We start from the raw sequence: 17,172 nt of genomic DNA, 5'->3' as shown, positions 1-17,172 counted from the left end.
GCATGGCCCCGCCCCTCAGCCCGCCATCTGGCTCCGCCCCCGGGCTGGCCCCGCCCCCGGCGCTCCGTGACGCGCGCGGGGCGGCCCCGGCGGCGGCGGCGGTGACGGAGCGATGCGCTCGGTGCGGCGGCTGCAGCTGCTGCTGCTGCTGCTGGCGGCGCTGGCGGCGGGCCCGGGCGGCGGCGGCGCGGCGGCGGCGGAGCAGGGCGCGCTGCCCGCCAAGAAGCTGCGCATGGCGTACGCGGGCGGGCCGCTGCTCAAGTTCCAGATCTGGTGAGGGGCGCTCGCCAAGATGGCGCCGGCCAAGATGGCGGCGCCCGCCGGGCCGCCGCCTCCTCCTCCTTCCGCCCTTCCGTTCCCGCGGCGCGGCCGCGACTCCCTCGCTCGCTCTTACCGGCCCTGCAGCCGCCGGTGCTGGGGGCTGTGGGGGACGCCCCGCCCCGGCAGAGCTGCCGGAGCACAGGCCCGGCTGGGGCGTGGGAGGCGGCCCCGGCTCGCGGGCCTTGCCCGTGGGGCCGCCTTGAAGTGCGGCCCCCGCCGCAAAAACGCGCTTTTCGGGCCCTTTAGAGGCACGCGCGGGCTGACGCGGGCTTGCGTTTGGCAGGAATTGATGTTTTAGCGCAGGCCGTAATCCTGTGTGTGTTTTGGTGCAGTGCCCGTGTCGCTGTCGGGGCGCTCGGGCACCTCTGCGCCAGTCCGAGGGTGTCCCGATGGTGTGAGCGGCTCCGAGCAGGGCTGGGACGGCCCCGGCGCGCAGAGCCTGGCAGCGGGTTCAGACCCGGCACCCCCGAGCGGCCGCCAGCCGGTCCCCGGCCCGGGGCAGGGCAGGGCAGGGCCCGCCGCCACCGCAGCACGGCCCGGCCGGGCCGCCGGCGTTGTGAGACACGCGAGAAGCGCTCCCGGCAAATGCTGGGTTTGGGGTCATGGGCGGTGATTTACCGCAGCTGTGGCAGAGGCGGCTGCAGGAAGGGGGGGCAGAGCACAGCTCGGGAATGTTTAACTGCTGCAGTTCCCGTGCCGTGCGACAGAGGACAGGCTGGGAGCGACATTACCTGTCTGGGCAGTCTCAGAGAGGGATTCCGACGGCTCTGTGTGGAGAGGTGTTTCGGTACAGAGAAAGGCTCTGCTTAGGTTGACTTCCTAACTATCAGGCTTTTCCTCGGAAAGCAAGTGATTCGGTGCCCGTGGGTGTTACCAGAGCCCTGTGCTGGGATGTGGAGCAAACCCGTGTCACATGTAGGGCTGACACGCTGGGGTTTGTGATGTATATCGTGACTGCAGTTCGGTTTTATTCTGTGGTGTAAAAGTTGTAGTGTAACCCGAAGGGGCTGCGAGCGGGGTGAGCCCTGCCCGGCAGGGGCGGGGCCGTGCAGCCCTCGGGCCGTGCTGACAGCGCTGTCTGTTGCAGTGTCTCCTGAGGCTACCGGCGGGTGTTTGAGGAGTACATGCGGGTCATCAGCCAGCGGTACCCAGACATCCGCATCGAGGGGGAGAACTACCTTCCTCAGCCCATCTATAGGTAAGGAGTGCCAGCAGTGCTGGCCCTCAGCTTTGTGCTGCTGAATGTGCATTTACACTGAAAACAGAAACTCGGGGGGCTTTTCCATTGAGATTGCATGGAAACTGAGTGATTTTCTCCCTTAGTTTTTCATAGAAATGCCACCATCTGGATATTTGTATGATGGGGCCTGTCCTGGATATCTGTGTGATGAGACCTGTTGTGTCCAATCTAAATTATATAACTGAGTTTTTTTCACAGGGAATTTTCCCAGGTTTTCTTCATGCTGTACTGAGGCATAAATTCAATTTGTTGCTCAGTTTTACACACTTAGTGACAAATCTTTGTAATGGGTTAAGGACATGGGAGGGAAAAGTCCATTTTGGACATATGAGTTATGGAGAGCTCACCTCAGAGGACAGGCTGCCAGGGTGGCCTTAAGTGCACTTGGAGGGAAACCCAAAGAAATTTGGAAAAAGTGAAAGGGAAAATAGTGTTATTCTTGCTATTTAAAGCAATGTGCCCACGCTGGAGAGTGATGCAATAGTTACTGGGGTGGCTTCTGCAGTGCTGACTGGCCCAGTTTCTGTCAGGGCTGCAGGGGGGAGGCTGCAGGGCACCTGCAGGAGCTGCCGCTGCCTCTGGGGAGTTCTGCAGGGCTGGGAAATGCTCTGCAGGAAATGTGGCAAATAAATGTGTCTCTGTAACATGGAACAACTTCTTTAGAAGCTGAATCTATTTCCCAGTTCAGACATGTTTATGTTGAAAGCAAATTCCCATTTGAGGTGTACTGGGTCACAAAAGAATCCATGTGTGGTGTACAAGGAGGTGTCAGGTGCAAGAGCAGTGCCTTGCTGGGGGAGTTGTTAATGTCTGTTGCCTTTTTGTTTTGTTGGGGTTTTTTTTGCAGTGAGATAAACTTACTTGGAAAGTTTTGTACTTCCCCTGAAACATTTGATTGCACACTGTCAGAACTCTCCTGAAGTAAATTACAGATGTGTATGGTGAGTAGAAACTGAGCCTTTCACTCACTGGTTTTGTTTCCAATAGGCACATAGCATCCTTCCTGTCTGTCTTCAAACTAGTATTAATTGGCTTAATCATCGTTGGCAAGGACCCATTTGCTTTCTTTGGCATGCAAGCTCCAAGCATCTGGCAATGGGGCCAAGAAAATAAGGTAAGGGACATCTTTTACTTTGGAAAAGCAGCCTCAGGGTGACTTCATGAGGGTGCTGTGGGAGTCCCTCACAGTTCTGGCTGATTTACCTTTCATATGCTGCAGCATTTCAGTACCATAGTTCTTACTGGTGGTGCTTCAGGCTTTTGACAGAGCCAGGTGTGGTTCTGTGATCTCTTTCCAAGCTGCTGCTGAGGGTGAGGTTGCTGACAAAGAGGACAGAAGAGTTTACTGTGTTCTAGGGCTCAAGAGCAGCATTTTAAGCCAATACTTCTCTGCTGTCTCATAACTGTTCTGCAGTTGGTGCTTCCATCAGACTTCTGATAGATTAGGCAGCAGTTAAATGGTGTGTAGAAGAATGAAGTTGAAATGTTGTGGGTGTTGTGCAGAGCAGACTCTGGCGTGACATTGTGGGAGAGTATCCCTGTGAGTCAGTGCTGACGATGCCAGGAGATTCAGGGTTACTCTGATTTTAAGTAACCTTATTCCAGATTTACCCCACTAAACTGAAGCAAGTTACAGACCCTCAGACTGAGCTGCCCAGTGCCCTGGTCTCTCACTGGCCAGCTGGAATGCCTGGAAGCTGTGATAGTTGCAGCCAATGCTGTGCCCAGCCAGGCTGGCTGCACTGCACTGCTGCTGTCCCCATGCTACGTTCTGTGGTGCTGCAGTGACCCGTGAGAGTGTGCCCATGAGCAGGGAAAGGAAATAGGAGAGGTGCTGGTGGTGAGGGAGGAGCTGCACTGCTGAAGGTGCTATCCTTTCCTCCTGAGTCACCCACACACAGAGAAGATTCCAGATGAACTGCTCAGAGATGTGCTGGAGGGCTGCTGGTTCCTGTGCACTCTGTGCTTTGCTGTGCTGTGCTGTTTGTGCTGGGCCTGTCCCTCTGTGATCCAGTGTCACTGTGACAGTGCCAGGCCTGTAGCTCTGTGATCCAGAGTGTCACTGTGACAGTGCCAGGCCTGTCCCTCTGTGATCCAGTGTCACTGTGACAGTGCCAGGCCTGTAGCTCTGTGATCCAGTGTCACTGTGACAGTGCCAGGCCTGTAGCTCTGTGATCCAGAGTGTCACTGTGACAGTGCCAGGCCTGTAGCTCTGTGATCCAGTGTCACTGTGACAGTGCCAGGCCTGTAGCTCTGTGATCCAGTGTCACTGTGACAGTGCCAGGCCTGTAGTTCTGTGATCCAGAGTGTCACTGTGACAGTGCCAGGCCTGTCCCTCTGTGATCCAGTGTCACTGTGACAGTGCCAGGCCTGTAGTTCTGTGATCCAGAGTGTCACTGTGACAGTGCCAGGCCTGTCCCTCTGTGATCCAGTGTCACTGTGACAGTGCCAGGCCTGTTCCTCTGTGATCCAGAGTGTCACTGTGACAGTGCCAGGCCTGTAGCTCTGTGATCCAGTGTCACTGTGACAGTGCCAGGCCTGTTCCTCTGTGATCCAGAGTGTCACTGTGACAGTGCCAGGCCTGTAGCTCTGTGATCCAGAGTGTCACTGTGACAGTGCCAGGCCTGTTCCTCTGTGATCCAGAGTGTCACTGTGACAGTGCCAGGCCTGTAGCTCTGTGATCCAGAGTGTCACTGTGACAGTGCCAGGCCTGTCCCTCTGTGATCCAGAGTGTCACTGTGACAGTGCCAGGCCTGTCCCTCTGTGATCCAGAGTGTCACTGTGACAGTGCCAGGCCTGTAGCTCTGTGATCCAGAGTGTCACTGTGACAGTGCCAGGCCTGTAGCTCTGTGATCCAGAGTGTCACTGTGACAGTGCCAGGCCTGTAGCTCTGTGATCCAGTGTCACTGTGACAGTGCCAGGCCTGTAGCTCTGTGATCCAGAGTGTCATTGTGACAGTGCCAGGCAGTGTGTGGGCAGGGCTGTGTTCCCGTGTCACCTGCCAGCCCCTGTGCAGCCAGCTGTGACAGGAACAGAGGGGTGTGGAGGTGGAGCAGGAACGTGTACCTGTGCCTTAGTTTGACCCAGGGTGGGAGCTGGATGGGGTCAGAGCTGGTTTGGTGCTTGTCTGGGGAAGTCTGTAAAAGGAGGAAAGGGGGATGTCTGTGGAGGGGATCATTTCTTGAGCAATCCCTCCACATGGGGTGTTCAGACACACCTCTGAATATTCAGTGGTCACTACGAGTGAACAGGAGCAGGTGTGGCTGATGGGCTGTGGTGTGTGGGGGTCTCTCTTCCTTTCCAGGTGTACGCCTGCATGATGGTCTTCTTCCTGAGCAACATGATTGAGAACCAGTGCATGTCCACCGGGGCTTTTGAAATCACTTTGAATGGTGAGCTGAGACTTTGTTTTGTGGCATCTCGTGTTGCACATGTACACACATGAAAGCTGTGAGGCGAGGGGAAGGAGGGATCCTGTGAGGAAAATGTGGCATGTGGACATTACAATCCATTTAGATCTTCAGATCTATCACAATCTATCACAAACACATCTATCACAATAAATGATGAAAATCATAGAAGTCTTATAAAACAGTTTATGTAGATGTCAGATACTCTAGAAGAGCTCTGTAAAAACTAACTCAGAGGGACACTTGGGCCCTTGGAGTGAGTGTTATGTTCTTTCTTTGTGTGTGATGTGCATTAAATAAGAAATGATCAGCTAGGGACATGAACTCTTCAGTCAGATGCTTCCCCTGTCCTGTAGTGTGCTTCATTCTTGGAATCCTAAGGAATCCATTGCTTTTCCCAGATTTTCTGTGCCAGTGGACAGCAGTACTGAATGTTCAGATGTGAGGAATCTCAATCAATCTTTTGCACCTCTTCATTCATAGGATACACTTCTGCTCTCCTGGTTGGGCTGGGCTTTAGCATAGCCAGAGCTTGGAAGGATTGTTGATCCAGATGTTTTCCTCCACATAAATCAGTACCAACTCAGAGAGCTTCCTAGGGCTTCTCAGTTCATGTTTACAGCAGCCCTGTGTATTTCCTGGCACTCCAGTGTTAACAGTGCTTTTCTCCTCTCTGTGTTCTGTGCCAGATGTCCCGGTGTGGTCCAAGCTGGAGTCTGGTCACCTCCCTTCCATGCAGCAGCTTGTACAGATCCTTGATAATGAGATGAAGCTCAATGTGCACATGGAGTCAATGCCCCATCATCGATCATAGCCCCATCGAACAGCACTGAAACTCCTCGTAAGTCTCCTGCAGTCACTGCTGTGCTTGCCCAGGTGTGACAGGCGCGTGGGAGACTGAAGGTTGAGCTCGTGTCTTTGTTCAGTTCAGTGTTTTCTTGGAGAAGCAGCTTCCGTGACATTAAATGGCCACATGTGGTGTCAGAGGGGTTATTTAGGAGGGAGGTTTTAGGTCGTGGCTTGTTCTGCCTGTCTCAGAGCAGGAAGCTGGCATTCCATGAGGCAGAAGGTGCATTACTGTGTGCAGGAGGCCTGATCTCAGTGAGGTGTGTGGTGCAGAGACCAGAAACACGCTGCATTATGTGCCTTAGAACAGCCTTTGTGCAAGGGATTTATGTTTCCCTGACTTGTAGCCAAATTGAATTGCACACCCCTGGAGAGCAGGACAGTCTTTCCCTACCCCTCTACAAATGCTCTGCAGCTGGGACAGCAGAGGGGTTACACACAGCAGGTATTTTATGGCAAAACAGTTCCATGTTCCCTTATCACATGTGGCTTTCAAAACACACAGCTTGTGATTCCACTTCATGGGGCTGGCTCAGTCCAGCTGTGCCCCAGCTGTGCCCCAGCTGTGCCCCAGCTGTGCCGGCTCAGTCCAGCTGTGCCCTGTCTGTGCCCCAGCTGTGCCCTGTCTGTGCCCCGGCTGTGCCGGCTCAGTCCAGCTGTGCCCCGGCTGTGCCCTGTCTGTGCCCCAGCTGTGCCCCGGCTGTGCCGGCTCAGTCCAGCTGTGCCCCGGCTGTGCCCTGTCTGTGCCCCAGCTGTGCAGGCTCAGTCCAGCTGTGCCCCGGCTGTGCCCCGTCTGTGCCGGCTCAGTCCAGCTGTGCCCCGGCTGTGCCCCGTCTGTGCCCCGGCTGTGCCGGCTCAGTCCAGCTGTGCCCTGTCTGTGCCCCGGCTCAGTCCAGCTGTGCCCTGTCTGTGCCCTGGCTGTGCCGGCTCAGTCCAGCTGTGCCCTGTCTGTGCCCCGGCTCAGTCCAGCTGTGCCCTGTCTGTGCCCTGGCTGTGCCGGCTCAGTCCAGCTGTGCCCTGTCTGTGCCCCGGCTCAGTCCAGCTGTGCCCCGTCTGTGCCCCATCTGTGCCCCGTCTGTGCCCTGTCTGTGCCCCGGCTGTGCCGGCTCAGTCCAGCTGTGCCCTGTCTGTGCCCCGGCTCAGTCCAGCTGTGCCCTGTCTGTGCCCCAGCTGTGCAGGCTCAGTCCAGCTGTGCCCCGGCTGTGCCCCAGCTGTGCCCCTGTCTGTGCCCCGGCTGTGCCCTGTCTGTGCCCCAGCTGTGCAGACTCAGTCCAGCTGTGCCCCGGCTGTGCCCCAGCTGTGCCCCTGTCTGTGCCCCGGCTGTGCCCTGTCTGTGCCCCAGCTGTGCAGACTCAGTCCAGCTGTGCCCCGGCTGTGCCCTGTCTCTGAGCCCCAGCTGTGCCCTGTCTGTGCCCCAGCTGTGCCCTGTCTGTGCCCCGGCTGTGCCCTGTCTCTGAGCCCCAGCTGTGCCCTGTCTGTGCCCCGGCTGTGCAGGCTCAGTCCAGCTGTGCCCCGGCTGTGCCCTGTCTCTGAGCCCCAGCTGTGCCCCGTCTGTGCCCCAGCCGTGCCCCAGCCGTGCCCCAGCCGTGCCCCGTGGCACAGGGCTGTTGCAGTGGTAACGCCGTGTCTCTCCACAGGCACTGGGTGGTGGTTCCTGGGCCGCGTGGCGCAGACCCATGAAGGCCTGCGCTGAAGACAGACGCTGTTGGCGCAGGCTGGACGCCTCTCTGGCAGCCACGTCGTGCTCGTGGACAAACACCCAGTGGGCCCTGTTTTGGTGCTGGCCAGTCCCACACTGCACAGCCACGAGTGCAATAATACTGTATAGTTTTTTTAAGACTTCATTCGACCAGTTCATAGCTCAGCAATGCAGGCATTACTAATGGTAACTTATTTTATATTCATGTTTCACACAATGGCAGATTGAGTTGATATCTAATTTTTTCTTGGAAAAAGAAAAGTTTGTTTAATCTGTTGTATTTTATATGAATTTATGTTCTTTTTGTAGTTTAAAATGAAGTTATAGGAGTGACTGGTACTGTCCTAAACTGTTGAGTAATTGACAGCTGTCTATCAAATCTCTAATGTGGTTAAAACAGGTTTGTATATTTTTCAAAATCTATGGCAGAGTAGAACAGTGTGTTATATATTGAATTATATGAGCAAAATTACATGCGGAGTAGTTACATCATTTGGTGACTTCAGTGAAAATTAAGATCAGCTGCTCTTTAATCATGTGGGCCAGCTCCAGTGGATCTTCCTCGACTTGGAGAAATGAGCTGGGCCTTCCTGCTGTCCTGAATAGAACCCAAGAACATTACCTGAAATAAAGAGTTCCCATTTCCTGTGTGAAGAACCTTGTTTGTCACGGATGGACATTCTTGGAATTGCAGTTGAAAAAACGCATAAAATGCCAACTTTCCAAAGTCACTGAGCTTGTGTCTGTCATGTCTCAGCCCCCAAAAACCTCTGTGTGCTGGGACAGGCACGTGGGGCTTGACCTTGTTCTTTGGACAGTGCCACAGCTCAGGTGTGGCCACCCTGGGGGAAGCTGGCCACGTGGAGCCCAGGTCTCAGGCAGCTCTGAGGGGCTGGGGGGCTTCCCCACTGCCAGCTGGCCCAGGTGCCCCTGAGTGCCCCGTGAGAGCTCAGTGTTTGTGGTGCTTTAACCAGAGTTCGTTCTGGGCAGAGTTGGTGCTTCCTGGGGCTGAGTGTAGGTGATTGCTTTGGGTCCTCTGTGCTCATTTGTGCCCCTCTTGTCTTGTATCAGCAGCTGGCTGAGTTGCCATCAGTGCTGGTGCCAGGGACAGCTGGGCATCCCACTGGTACCATCTCATCAGGAGCAGCAGAGTAGTTGCCTGTGTGGGTGACCTGAGCAAAACCCCCTCGTGCCTCCATGGCCAGGGTGTGCTCAGTGTGGGCTGGCACTGCCTGCCCTGAGTGAGACCCCTGTGGGGGTCAGCCCCGGGCTGCCCTTTGCTCCATGCCAGGGCAGGGCCCTTGCTGAGTGTGCAGCGCTGGGCGTCCCTGGCTCGTTTTGCCTCACACCACACATGCTGGTCAGAGCTGCTGTGCGTTTACTATCGCCCTGATGGAGCTGTGCAGCTCATTGCTAATGTCAGCGGCAGCGCAGAGCTCCAGGATCTTCGCAGCCTGCGTCAGGAGGTACGCGGGAGGCTGCAGTTTGTTCCACTGCGCACTGGAAGGGAAGCTGATAAATCGCCGCATCCTGTCGAAGAGCTGCAGGATCCTCACCCGGAAGGCAAGCAGCAGCAGCTCGTCCCTGCCCAGCCGGGCTGGGAGAGGCACCCGCGCGGCAGCGCCAACCTGTGGAGAGGAGGGAACGTGTCAGCAGAGTCATCGCAGCCTGGGACGGCGCTTCCTTCCGCTCCCAGCAGACAGACCTGCCCTAGCGGCAGGAGCCTGTGCAGGAAGGAAGCTGCCATGGACCCTGCCCACAAGGACCACAGCTCTTCTCCCTGTGCCAGAGCCAGGGTGACCCTTGGGGACACAGCCAGGGACACCAGGGACCTGGCTGGAAGTGCTTCCCACACTGTGACTCCTTGCAGAGAGCCAGAGCTGGCAGGTGCCCTGTCTGCATGGAACCGGCAGGGGTAAAACTCCACTGCTTGCTTTTTGAGGGGCAGGAACAGGGGGCAACATGGGAATAAGCATGCTTCCCCATGGAGGGCAGCTTCCCTGGCTGACCCTGCTGATGTGGGGAGAGGCTCTGTGTGAAGAAATACCTGCACTTTGGTTCCCACGTTGAATTTTGCTTGTCGCCCCAAGGCGAGGAAGGAGACGATGATCTTGTCCTGGGCCAGGATCCGGACCCCCACGTGCCGGTTCAGGGAGATGAAGATGGGGTTCAGGGGGACATAGGGTCCTGGTGACATGTTCGGCCACATCCACCTTCTCACCCTGTTGCCTGCTTGGTCCAAATACTGCCCTCCCTGGATACTCATGTTTATCCTAATAGAGAGGGACATGGAGACTGTGAACCCTGCAGCACCCGTGGCAGAGTGCCCCTTGTTCCCCCAAGGGACAGGACAGAGGCACAGCAGGGTCGGGGCCTGTTCCCTGCCTCTCAAGGCACAGCCAGGGTCGCTTTGCTGCTCTGAGGGGCACCCGAAGCAGGGCCCATGAGCTGCTGGATTTGTCTGTTAGTTCTTTGATGCTATTAAAAATACCCTTTGTGCCCTTTGAAATGCACAGCTGCTGAACGCACCACTCGTCTCCATTGGGGTAATAGCACGTGCTCCTGCCGTCGGACTGGAACAGCGCACGGACCTTGGTGGTCCTGGGCTCATCCTCCAGTACTGTGCAGAGCAGCTGGTTGCCCTCTTGTGTGATGATGATGGCCAGGTTTCCAGATGGATAGCTGCCAACAGGTAAGGAGTTGGTAATTCTCTGCTTTGTTGGCTGGTCTGTTACTAGAGACAATACTTCAGGGCACTGCTTGGGAGTATAAAAGCTGATGTGTTAAAGGAGTGCTGCCAGTGTCACCTGGGACACTGCCAGTGTTTTGCTTTGGTGGCAAAGCTCAGGTACACTTTCATACCTTCCCAGGTCAGAAAGAAGTCAACCACAGCAAGGGAAAGTAACATGGGTCACTTAAAATGTTGTGGCTTTAATAAAAGGCTGTGGGGTCCTTGAGTGAAAAGTGCCCTTTGCTCTTGCTTCAGACAATAGTGACTCATGCTGGTAATGCCAGGCTGGCTGTGCTCCCCTGGGGCACTGCCTGCAGGGCAGGCACATTGCCCTGTGGCAGTGGCACCCTGCTGGTCTGTCCCTAGGGTCAGGACAGGGCTGAGAACCTTGGGAGCCCCCAGGGTCAGCAGGGCCCTTCCAGGGGTGGCCAGAGCTGCAGAGTGGGTCTGACCACCAGGCTGTGTGTTGGATGTGAGTGCCCATCCCTCACTGGAGCTGCTGCCTGCTCTGGGAGCTGTGTCAGGTTTCACTGCTGCTGCTCCTCAGGGCGAGTGGGAGTGGTGAGCTGGTTTGTTCATGGTAAAATGAACTGGGACACACTTAAAATTAGTTATAGCCCTGGACTAATGCAGGCAAGTGAGCCCCGTAAAGGATACAATAACTGTGAGGTTCCATCTGGGAGCATGGTAAGGAATTTTCTTCCATGTTTGTAGTACTTTTGCACCAGTTTACTCTTCCCCACCTAAGATTAAAAGGATAAAACATGAGAGCAGTCTGGCACAGCTGCCCTGTGAGGATGGGCAGTGCCGGGCTCTGGCTGCTCGGAGTGCAGACACATTCAAGGTGCACCCGTTGCTGTTGGCCGCAGGTACCTGCCTTCTTCCCCAGGGGCCTGAAACCATGGCTGGTGACATGGCAGGACATAGGCTGCTCCCTGGGCTCGGGCTTGGGCTCCTGCTCAGGCTCAGGCCTAGGCTCAGGGTCAGGCTCCTTCTCAGGCTCAGGCTCAGGCTCAGGCTCAGGCCTGTGCTCGGGCCCAGGCTCCTCCTTGGGCTTGGGCTCCTTCTCAGGCTCAGGCTCAGGCCCGTGCTCGGGCCCAGGCTCCTGCTTGAGCTTGGGCTCCTTCTCAGGCTCAGACCCGTGCTCAGGCCCAGGCTCCTCCTTGAGCTTGGGCTCCTTCTCAGGCTCAGACCTGTGCTCGGGCCCAGGCTCCTCCTTGAGCTTGGGCTCCTTCTCAGGCTCAGGCCTGTGCTCGGGCCCAGGCTCTTCCTTGAGCTTGGGCTCCTGCTCAGGCTCAGGCTCAGGCTCCTCCATGGGCTTGGGCTCCTCGGGTTCAGGCCCAGGCTCCTTGGGCTCAGGCTTGGGCTTCTCCTCAGGCTCAGGCCTGGTCTCGGGCCCAAGCTTCTCCTTGGGCTCAGGCTTGGGCTCCTTCTCAGGCTCAGCCTCAGAGTCGGGCTCCAGTCCAAGCCTGGTCTCCTCCTTGGGCTGAGGCTCCTCCTCAGACTCCTGCTCAGGCTCAGGCTCAGGCTCAGGCTCCTCCTTGGGCTTGGCTTTGCTTCCAGCAGGCATCAGCGTCCCACCCTTGGGCAATGTGGGCTCCTGGGAAAGCCCTTGAGAAGTGGTTCCAGCTTGCTGTGAACCTGGAGAGCACAGGGAGGGCTTGTGTGCAGCAGGGAGGGCTGGCAGTGCCCACTGTGGGCTGCCCAACACCTCTGCTCTAACTGGGAGAGTGGGAATTCCTGGCTGAAATACTCCATCCTGGGAGTCTGTCTTGAGGTGTTTTCTAACAAGGGTAGCCCAAGGTGCTCAGCTATTTTAGGGAAAAGGATTATAATAAAAGATACTGGGTTTTCAGTTATACATATATATATATACACACACACACATCTGTGTAAAGAGTCACTTTCTGGGATAGCATTTGGCTCCATGTGCTGGAACTGATGATCTGAGATCCCTGGAGCTGATCTGAGATCCCTGGGACTGCAGAAGCCTCAGGGCCCTGCCATCCTCTGTGACATGTCCATATTGCAAATCTGGTTCACCTGTTCTTAGTCAGAGCTCTGGGTTTAGAGCCAGACCCAAAGGCTGCTCAGTCACCCACAGCCTGGGCAAGGAATTGGTGGAGTATCCACCTGACCAGGCAAAATGTGGATCGCCCTCATTCTGGTAGTTCCACCTCCCAAGGGCTTGGCTTTGCCAACTTGTCCTTCTCTCAGGTCAGGTTCTGTGCATCTCAGCTGGAAACTTCACATATAAATACTGAAAGTCCTGGCAAGGAGACCCTCTCTGTGCAAGGAGGGTGTGCCTGCTCTTGTGTTCTCCTGTGAGGGATGATTTGATATGACTGGATCTGTATCTAATTTAAGGGGATTGCAAACCTGACAATGACAAACAAGTTGCTGTATAAAATCCTCCTGTTCAGTGAGAGACCAGCAATTCCACTGAATGCATTGTTGTGATAAATGGACAAATAACTCCATAAGGAAATGCCAACTCACCTTCAGTGGCACTTGGCTCTAAAGACAGGGCAGACAACCTTCTGGGCAGGTGTCTCTCCTGCTGCCTGGAAAACAGAAGTGTTCCTGTTAGACATTTCATGTATCCTGTTTGGAAAGCTGAAGTACTGGGTATGCCTGCCTTAGGAACACAACCTTCTGAACCTGTTTTCCTCTCCACTCACACAATTGCAAGTAATAGAGGCAGTGGAGTATCATCAAAATACTCATACCTCAGCAGAAAAGAATTGCTCCCACACTGATGCCAGTGAACAGACTCAGCCATTGCAGTGGCAGCAGCTCTTCTGGCAGGAGAGCTGAACACTCTAGTGGGGTTTGGATCAAGATTTTATGTGAAAGAGGAGAGCTGCCCACAGAATCAAGAAAACAGCTCATCTCCAGGAATATTTTCACTATTGTGTAGCTAAAAATCTGACAGTGTGGCAGTGGTTTGGTGTGTGCTCTGCACTCTCACCCTCAGACTGAGAAGGAAACCTGCAGGGTACTTCCAGGTGTACTGCTTTACTTTTCCTTGAGCCTGTGCTGGAGGTTTAGCCACTTGCACAAACTTTGGGCTGAGAACTTGCAGAGTTCTCATGACTCTGGAACGTGGAATCCAAATACATGCCACAGTTTGTAGAACAAAACAGAAATACAAACTCCAACTTTGTTTTAGTGGCTGAAGTAAAAGCTACACACAAATACTGTCCCTTCCCATAGCTGCGTTTGTGTTTTTGTCTCTGTCTCAAGATATTCCATCTGTCAGCACTGGAACTGACACTTCACTCAGCATGTACCTTGCCACCTCCTTGTGCAGTCTGTCGACAGAGGAGCCAGGGGGGGCCAGAGAGAATCCGAACTTGAGGTGCCTACAACAAAGGTTTTTCTTCTTTCATTTGCTCTCCCTGCAGTTTCTTAATGCTCCTCTTCCCTCGGAGCTGCCTGTTGTTCCTTACACAGACCCAATCCCCAGTTCCTCCAGTACCTCTGGCTCTGTTGCTCCTTTGCCCGCAGCTGGTTGGCTCCAGGGCTGTGGTGTTCGTGGGCACTGGCAGCCCTGGGGATGCTGTGGCCACCCCTGAGCCTCTGCCTCTCCTTCCTGATGAACTCGTACAGGTCTCGGTAGTGCTTGCAGCAGAATCTCTGCAGGGTGGGAGAGTGGAGCCGTCAGTGCAGCTGCTCCACAGCAAACTCCTGCTCGTCCTTCCCCCAACTTACATATTCCTGGTCCTTGGAGAAAGGGACATCCTCGGAGAAAGGGACATCCTCGGGGAAAGGGACATCCTCGGGGAAAGGGAGATCCTCGGGGAAAGGGACATCCTCGGGGAAAGGGAACGGCCTCAGCAGGCTGCCACAGTACTCACACCTTGGCTCAGTGTCCTCCTCTGCCTGCAGAGACAGCAGGAAGAGCTGGGAGGAGGGACGGGGACACCAGCCCCCAAATCCCCCTGTATGCCTGAGGAAAGAGGGCTCTGCTCTAAACAACGTGAAAAGCACCCAAGGGCAGCTACAACAGATCTGTGTCTGGGGTATCTTGGAATGATTAAAACATGACGTTCAGGAAACCACCAAAAAGAAAAGCAGGCCCGTGGTAAATAAATAAATAAATGCCCCCAAAGAAAGGGATTGACTGTGGTATTTGAGCCTTACTCTGTCCCCAGAACGCTGTAGTAGCTGCAGATTCAGATGTGTTCAGCTTTTCAAACACACCATGTAGGCTTTGGAGACAGAGCTCCTGATGCCTGCAGCTGTGGGGAGTTTCTGAGGAACCAAGGTGACACAGAGCTGGACACACCTGGCCAGATGCACACCAGGGTGCAGGGTGGGCTTCGAGGATGAGCACTGGATATCCTGAAATAAAATTCCCTTGCTCCCCATCTCATGCCTCAGATTAACTCTCTGTGACTGCTGTGCTAAGGGTTATGTGGAACTCTGTACCCTGCTTGTATTCGGTGCCTATACCTATTTATCTACACTTTCCATCTGGTTTAACCAGAGGTCGAACCCTTCTGCTGGGCAGTGCTCAGCGGAGGACTCGCGGTGGGAGCCGCTGTGCGGCCTTTGGGGGCCCAGGAGGGCACACCCCGCGCCAGCCCCGCAGCCCCGGGGGGATCCGGGCCCCGAGGGGGCTCCGGGCCGGCCCCGCAGCGTCGGGGGGATCCGGGCCCCGAGAAGGCTCCGGGTCGGCCCCGCACGGAGCGCGTGTTCCCCGCACGGAGCCGCGGGACTGAAGCTAAGGGAGGCCCCAGCCCCGACGGACCTCGCGGTGTGCGGGCGCTCGGGAGGCTTCTCGTCTGTAGGCCAGGAGGGCGGGCAGGCGGGCGCGGCGGCCCCGGTACCGCGGCCGTGGCTCGGGGCACTGGGGCCGGCGGGTCCCGCCCGGGCCATCGCCCGCCGCTGCGCAGGGCTCTGCTGCCCCGCGGGGCCCGTCCGTGCCCAGCCCGTCCATGTCCGGCCCGTCCCTGCTGGTGCGGCGCCGTCTCCAGGGGCGACGCGTTGGCCGCGGGGGCCGCCGGGACCGAGCGCGGCCGCTCCGCCCCAGCCCCGGCCCGGCCCAGCGCCAGGCCCAGCCCGTCCATGCCCTGACCCGCCCCGGCCCGGCCCAGCGCCAGGCCCAGCCCGTCCATGCCCTGACCCGCCCCGGCCCGGCCCAGCGCCAGGCCCAGCCCGTCCATGCCCTGACCCGCCCCGGCCCGGCCCAGCCCCGCCAGTACATCCCCGGCCCGGTCGCTCCGCCCGCTGGCAAGAAAGAGCTGCACTGGGCACACGGGGCCGCTCGGACACGGCCTGGCCGCTCCTGCCCCTGCCCGGGGAGCTCCTGCCACCGTGTCACACACACCCACGGCCGGTGTCCCCCGGGACTGAGCGCTGTCGAGCCCCTCCAAGGAATCTGCACGTACAAGTCGGAGAACAAAAGAGAGAAAAATGTGTTGTGCAAACAACAGGCAGGTGTGGATTGCTCTGGGGACCGCAGGTGTGTGCGCCCTCACCCGTGCTGTGGGTACGAGCCCGCAGTGTCTCACCCGCCTGCGGGTTCCACAACACGCTTGTCAGCCTCGCTTATTTTTCAGACGAAGGAGTTTGCTCAGGTGTGGCCGGTGCCATCAGTGGCTCAGCTGGAGCCGTGCTGGGAGCTCCCTGGAGCACGCGATCCATCCTGGAGCAAGGGATCCCTCCCTGGGGCACGGGATTGCTCCCTGGGGCACAGGATCCCTCCCTGGGGCACGGGATCGCTCCCTGGAGCACAGGGTCCCTCCCTGGAGCACAGGATCCCTCCCTGGGGCACAGGATCCCTCCCTGGGGCACAGGATCCCTCCCTGGAGCACAGGATCCCTCCCTGGAGCACAGGATCACTCCCTGGGACACGGAAACACTCCCTGGAGCACAGGATCGCTCCCGGGGCACAGGATCCCTCCCTGGAGCACAGGATCACTCCCTGGAGCACAGGATCCCTCTCTGGGGCATGGGATCGCTCCCTGGAGCACAGGATCCCTCCCTGGAGCACAGGATCCCTCCCTGGGGCACAGGATCCCTCCCTGGGGCACAGGATCACTCCCTGGGACACGGAAACACTCCCTGGAGCACAGGATCCCTCCCTGGGACACAGGATCCCTCCCTGGGGCACAGGATCCCTCCCTGGAGCACAGGATCCCTCCCTGGAGCACAGGATCACTCCCTGGGACACGGAAACACTCCCTGGAGCACAGGATCGCTCCCGGGGCACAGGATCCCTCCCTGGAGCACAGGATCACTCCCTGGAGCACAGGATCCCTCTCTGGGGCATGGGATCGCTCCCTGGAGCACAGGATCCCTCCCTGGAGCACAGGATCCCTCCCTGGGGCACAGGATCCCTCCCTGGAGCACAGGATCGCTCCCTGGGGCACAGGATCCCTCCCTGGAGCACAGGATCCCTCCCTGGGACACAGGATCCCTCCCTGGGGCACAGGATCCCTCCCTGGAGCACAGGATCCCTCCCTGGGACACGGAAACACTCCCTGGAGCACAGGATCGCTCCCGGGGCATGGGATCCCTCCTGGGGCACAGGATCCCTCCCTGGAGCACGAGATCCATCCTGGAGCAGTTTTCCACTGCTGTGAGGCTTCCCACTGCCAGTTACTCAGCAGACTGTGCCACCTCCGGTGGGCACATGCCTGAGATTCAGCACAGCTGTGTGTGGAGCTGGTATTTGTTGCCAGTCATTCAGACAGAACCTTCTGGTGGCAGCTACAGGCAGAGCCAGCTGCAGTGACAACCTGTGATTCAGTTGCACAGGTCAGGCTGTCACTGTTGCCTCTGGGGCTCTGTCCCCACTCCATTGCTGTGCTCGTGCTGCTGAGTGGCCCTGTCCAGTGGCAGGGGGTGGTGGGGGCCATCGGGGACCCAGCGGGGTGAACCAGCCCGTGCTGGGGGATCCCCACTGATCCAGCAT

At 57.1% G+C, this 17,172-nt stretch overlaps 2 protein-coding genes across 2 annotated transcripts; one reads left to right on the top strand and one right to left on the bottom strand.

Annotated features, from left to right (window-relative positions):
* Positions 1 to 55: 55 nt before the first annotated feature.
* SELENOT (selenoprotein T) lies at positions 56 to 8,247 on the top strand. Its single transcript, XM_071565953.1, has 6 exons — positions 56 to 273; positions 1,409 to 1,519; positions 2,549 to 2,675; positions 4,866 to 4,953; positions 5,661 to 5,812; positions 7,455 to 8,247. Exons 1-5 carry the CDS (start codon positions 113 to 115, stop codon positions 5,783 to 5,785), a joined length of 612 nt encoding a protein of 203 aa, XP_071422054.1. The 5' UTR covers positions 56 to 112; the 3' UTR covers positions 5,786 to 5,812; positions 7,455 to 8,247.
* Positions 8,248 to 8,877: 630 nt separating this feature from the next.
* ERICH6 (glutamate rich 6) lies at positions 8,878 to 15,192 on the bottom strand. The gene is made up of 10 exons (XM_071566017.1): positions 15,004 to 15,192; positions 14,025 to 14,132; positions 13,729 to 13,886; positions 12,747 to 12,811; positions 11,447 to 11,888; positions 11,125 to 11,272; positions 10,905 to 10,990; positions 10,046 to 10,198; positions 9,564 to 9,789; positions 8,878 to 9,144 (listed from the first exon to the last, which is right to left on the bottom strand). Exons 1-10 carry the CDS (start codon positions 15,190 to 15,192, stop codon positions 8,878 to 8,880), a joined length of 1,842 nt encoding a protein of 613 aa, XP_071422118.1.
* Positions 15,193 to 17,172: the final 1,980 nt, after the last annotated feature.

Source organism: Pithys albifrons, chromosome 11 (genome assembly GCF_047495875.1).
Source record: "Pithys albifrons albifrons isolate INPA30051 chromosome 11, PitAlb_v1, whole genome shotgun sequence".
Taxonomy (NCBI): domain Eukaryota; kingdom Metazoa; phylum Chordata; class Aves; order Passeriformes; family Thamnophilidae; genus Pithys; species Pithys albifrons.
Note: the sequence above shows the minus strand (reverse complement) of the source record. Positions and strands in the feature narration are given on the sequence as shown.

What these genes read in the sequence shown, in the direction of transcription:
- ERICH6 (XM_071566017.1), bottom strand. Translation starts at nt 15,192, where the DNA reads ATGGACGGGCTGGGCACGGACGGGCCCCGCGGGGCAGCAGAGCCCTGC. An exon ending in GAGCGCCCGCACACCGCGAG is followed by an intron (nt 14,133 to 15,003) that starts GTCCGTCGGGGC and finishes CTGTCTCTGCAG; the next exon opens with GCAGAGGAGGACACTGAGCC. An exon ending in TCAGGCCCCTGGGGAAGAAG is followed by an intron (nt 10,991 to 11,124) that starts GCAGGTACCTGC and finishes TTTTAATCTTAG; the next exon opens with GTGGGGAAGAGTAAACTGGT.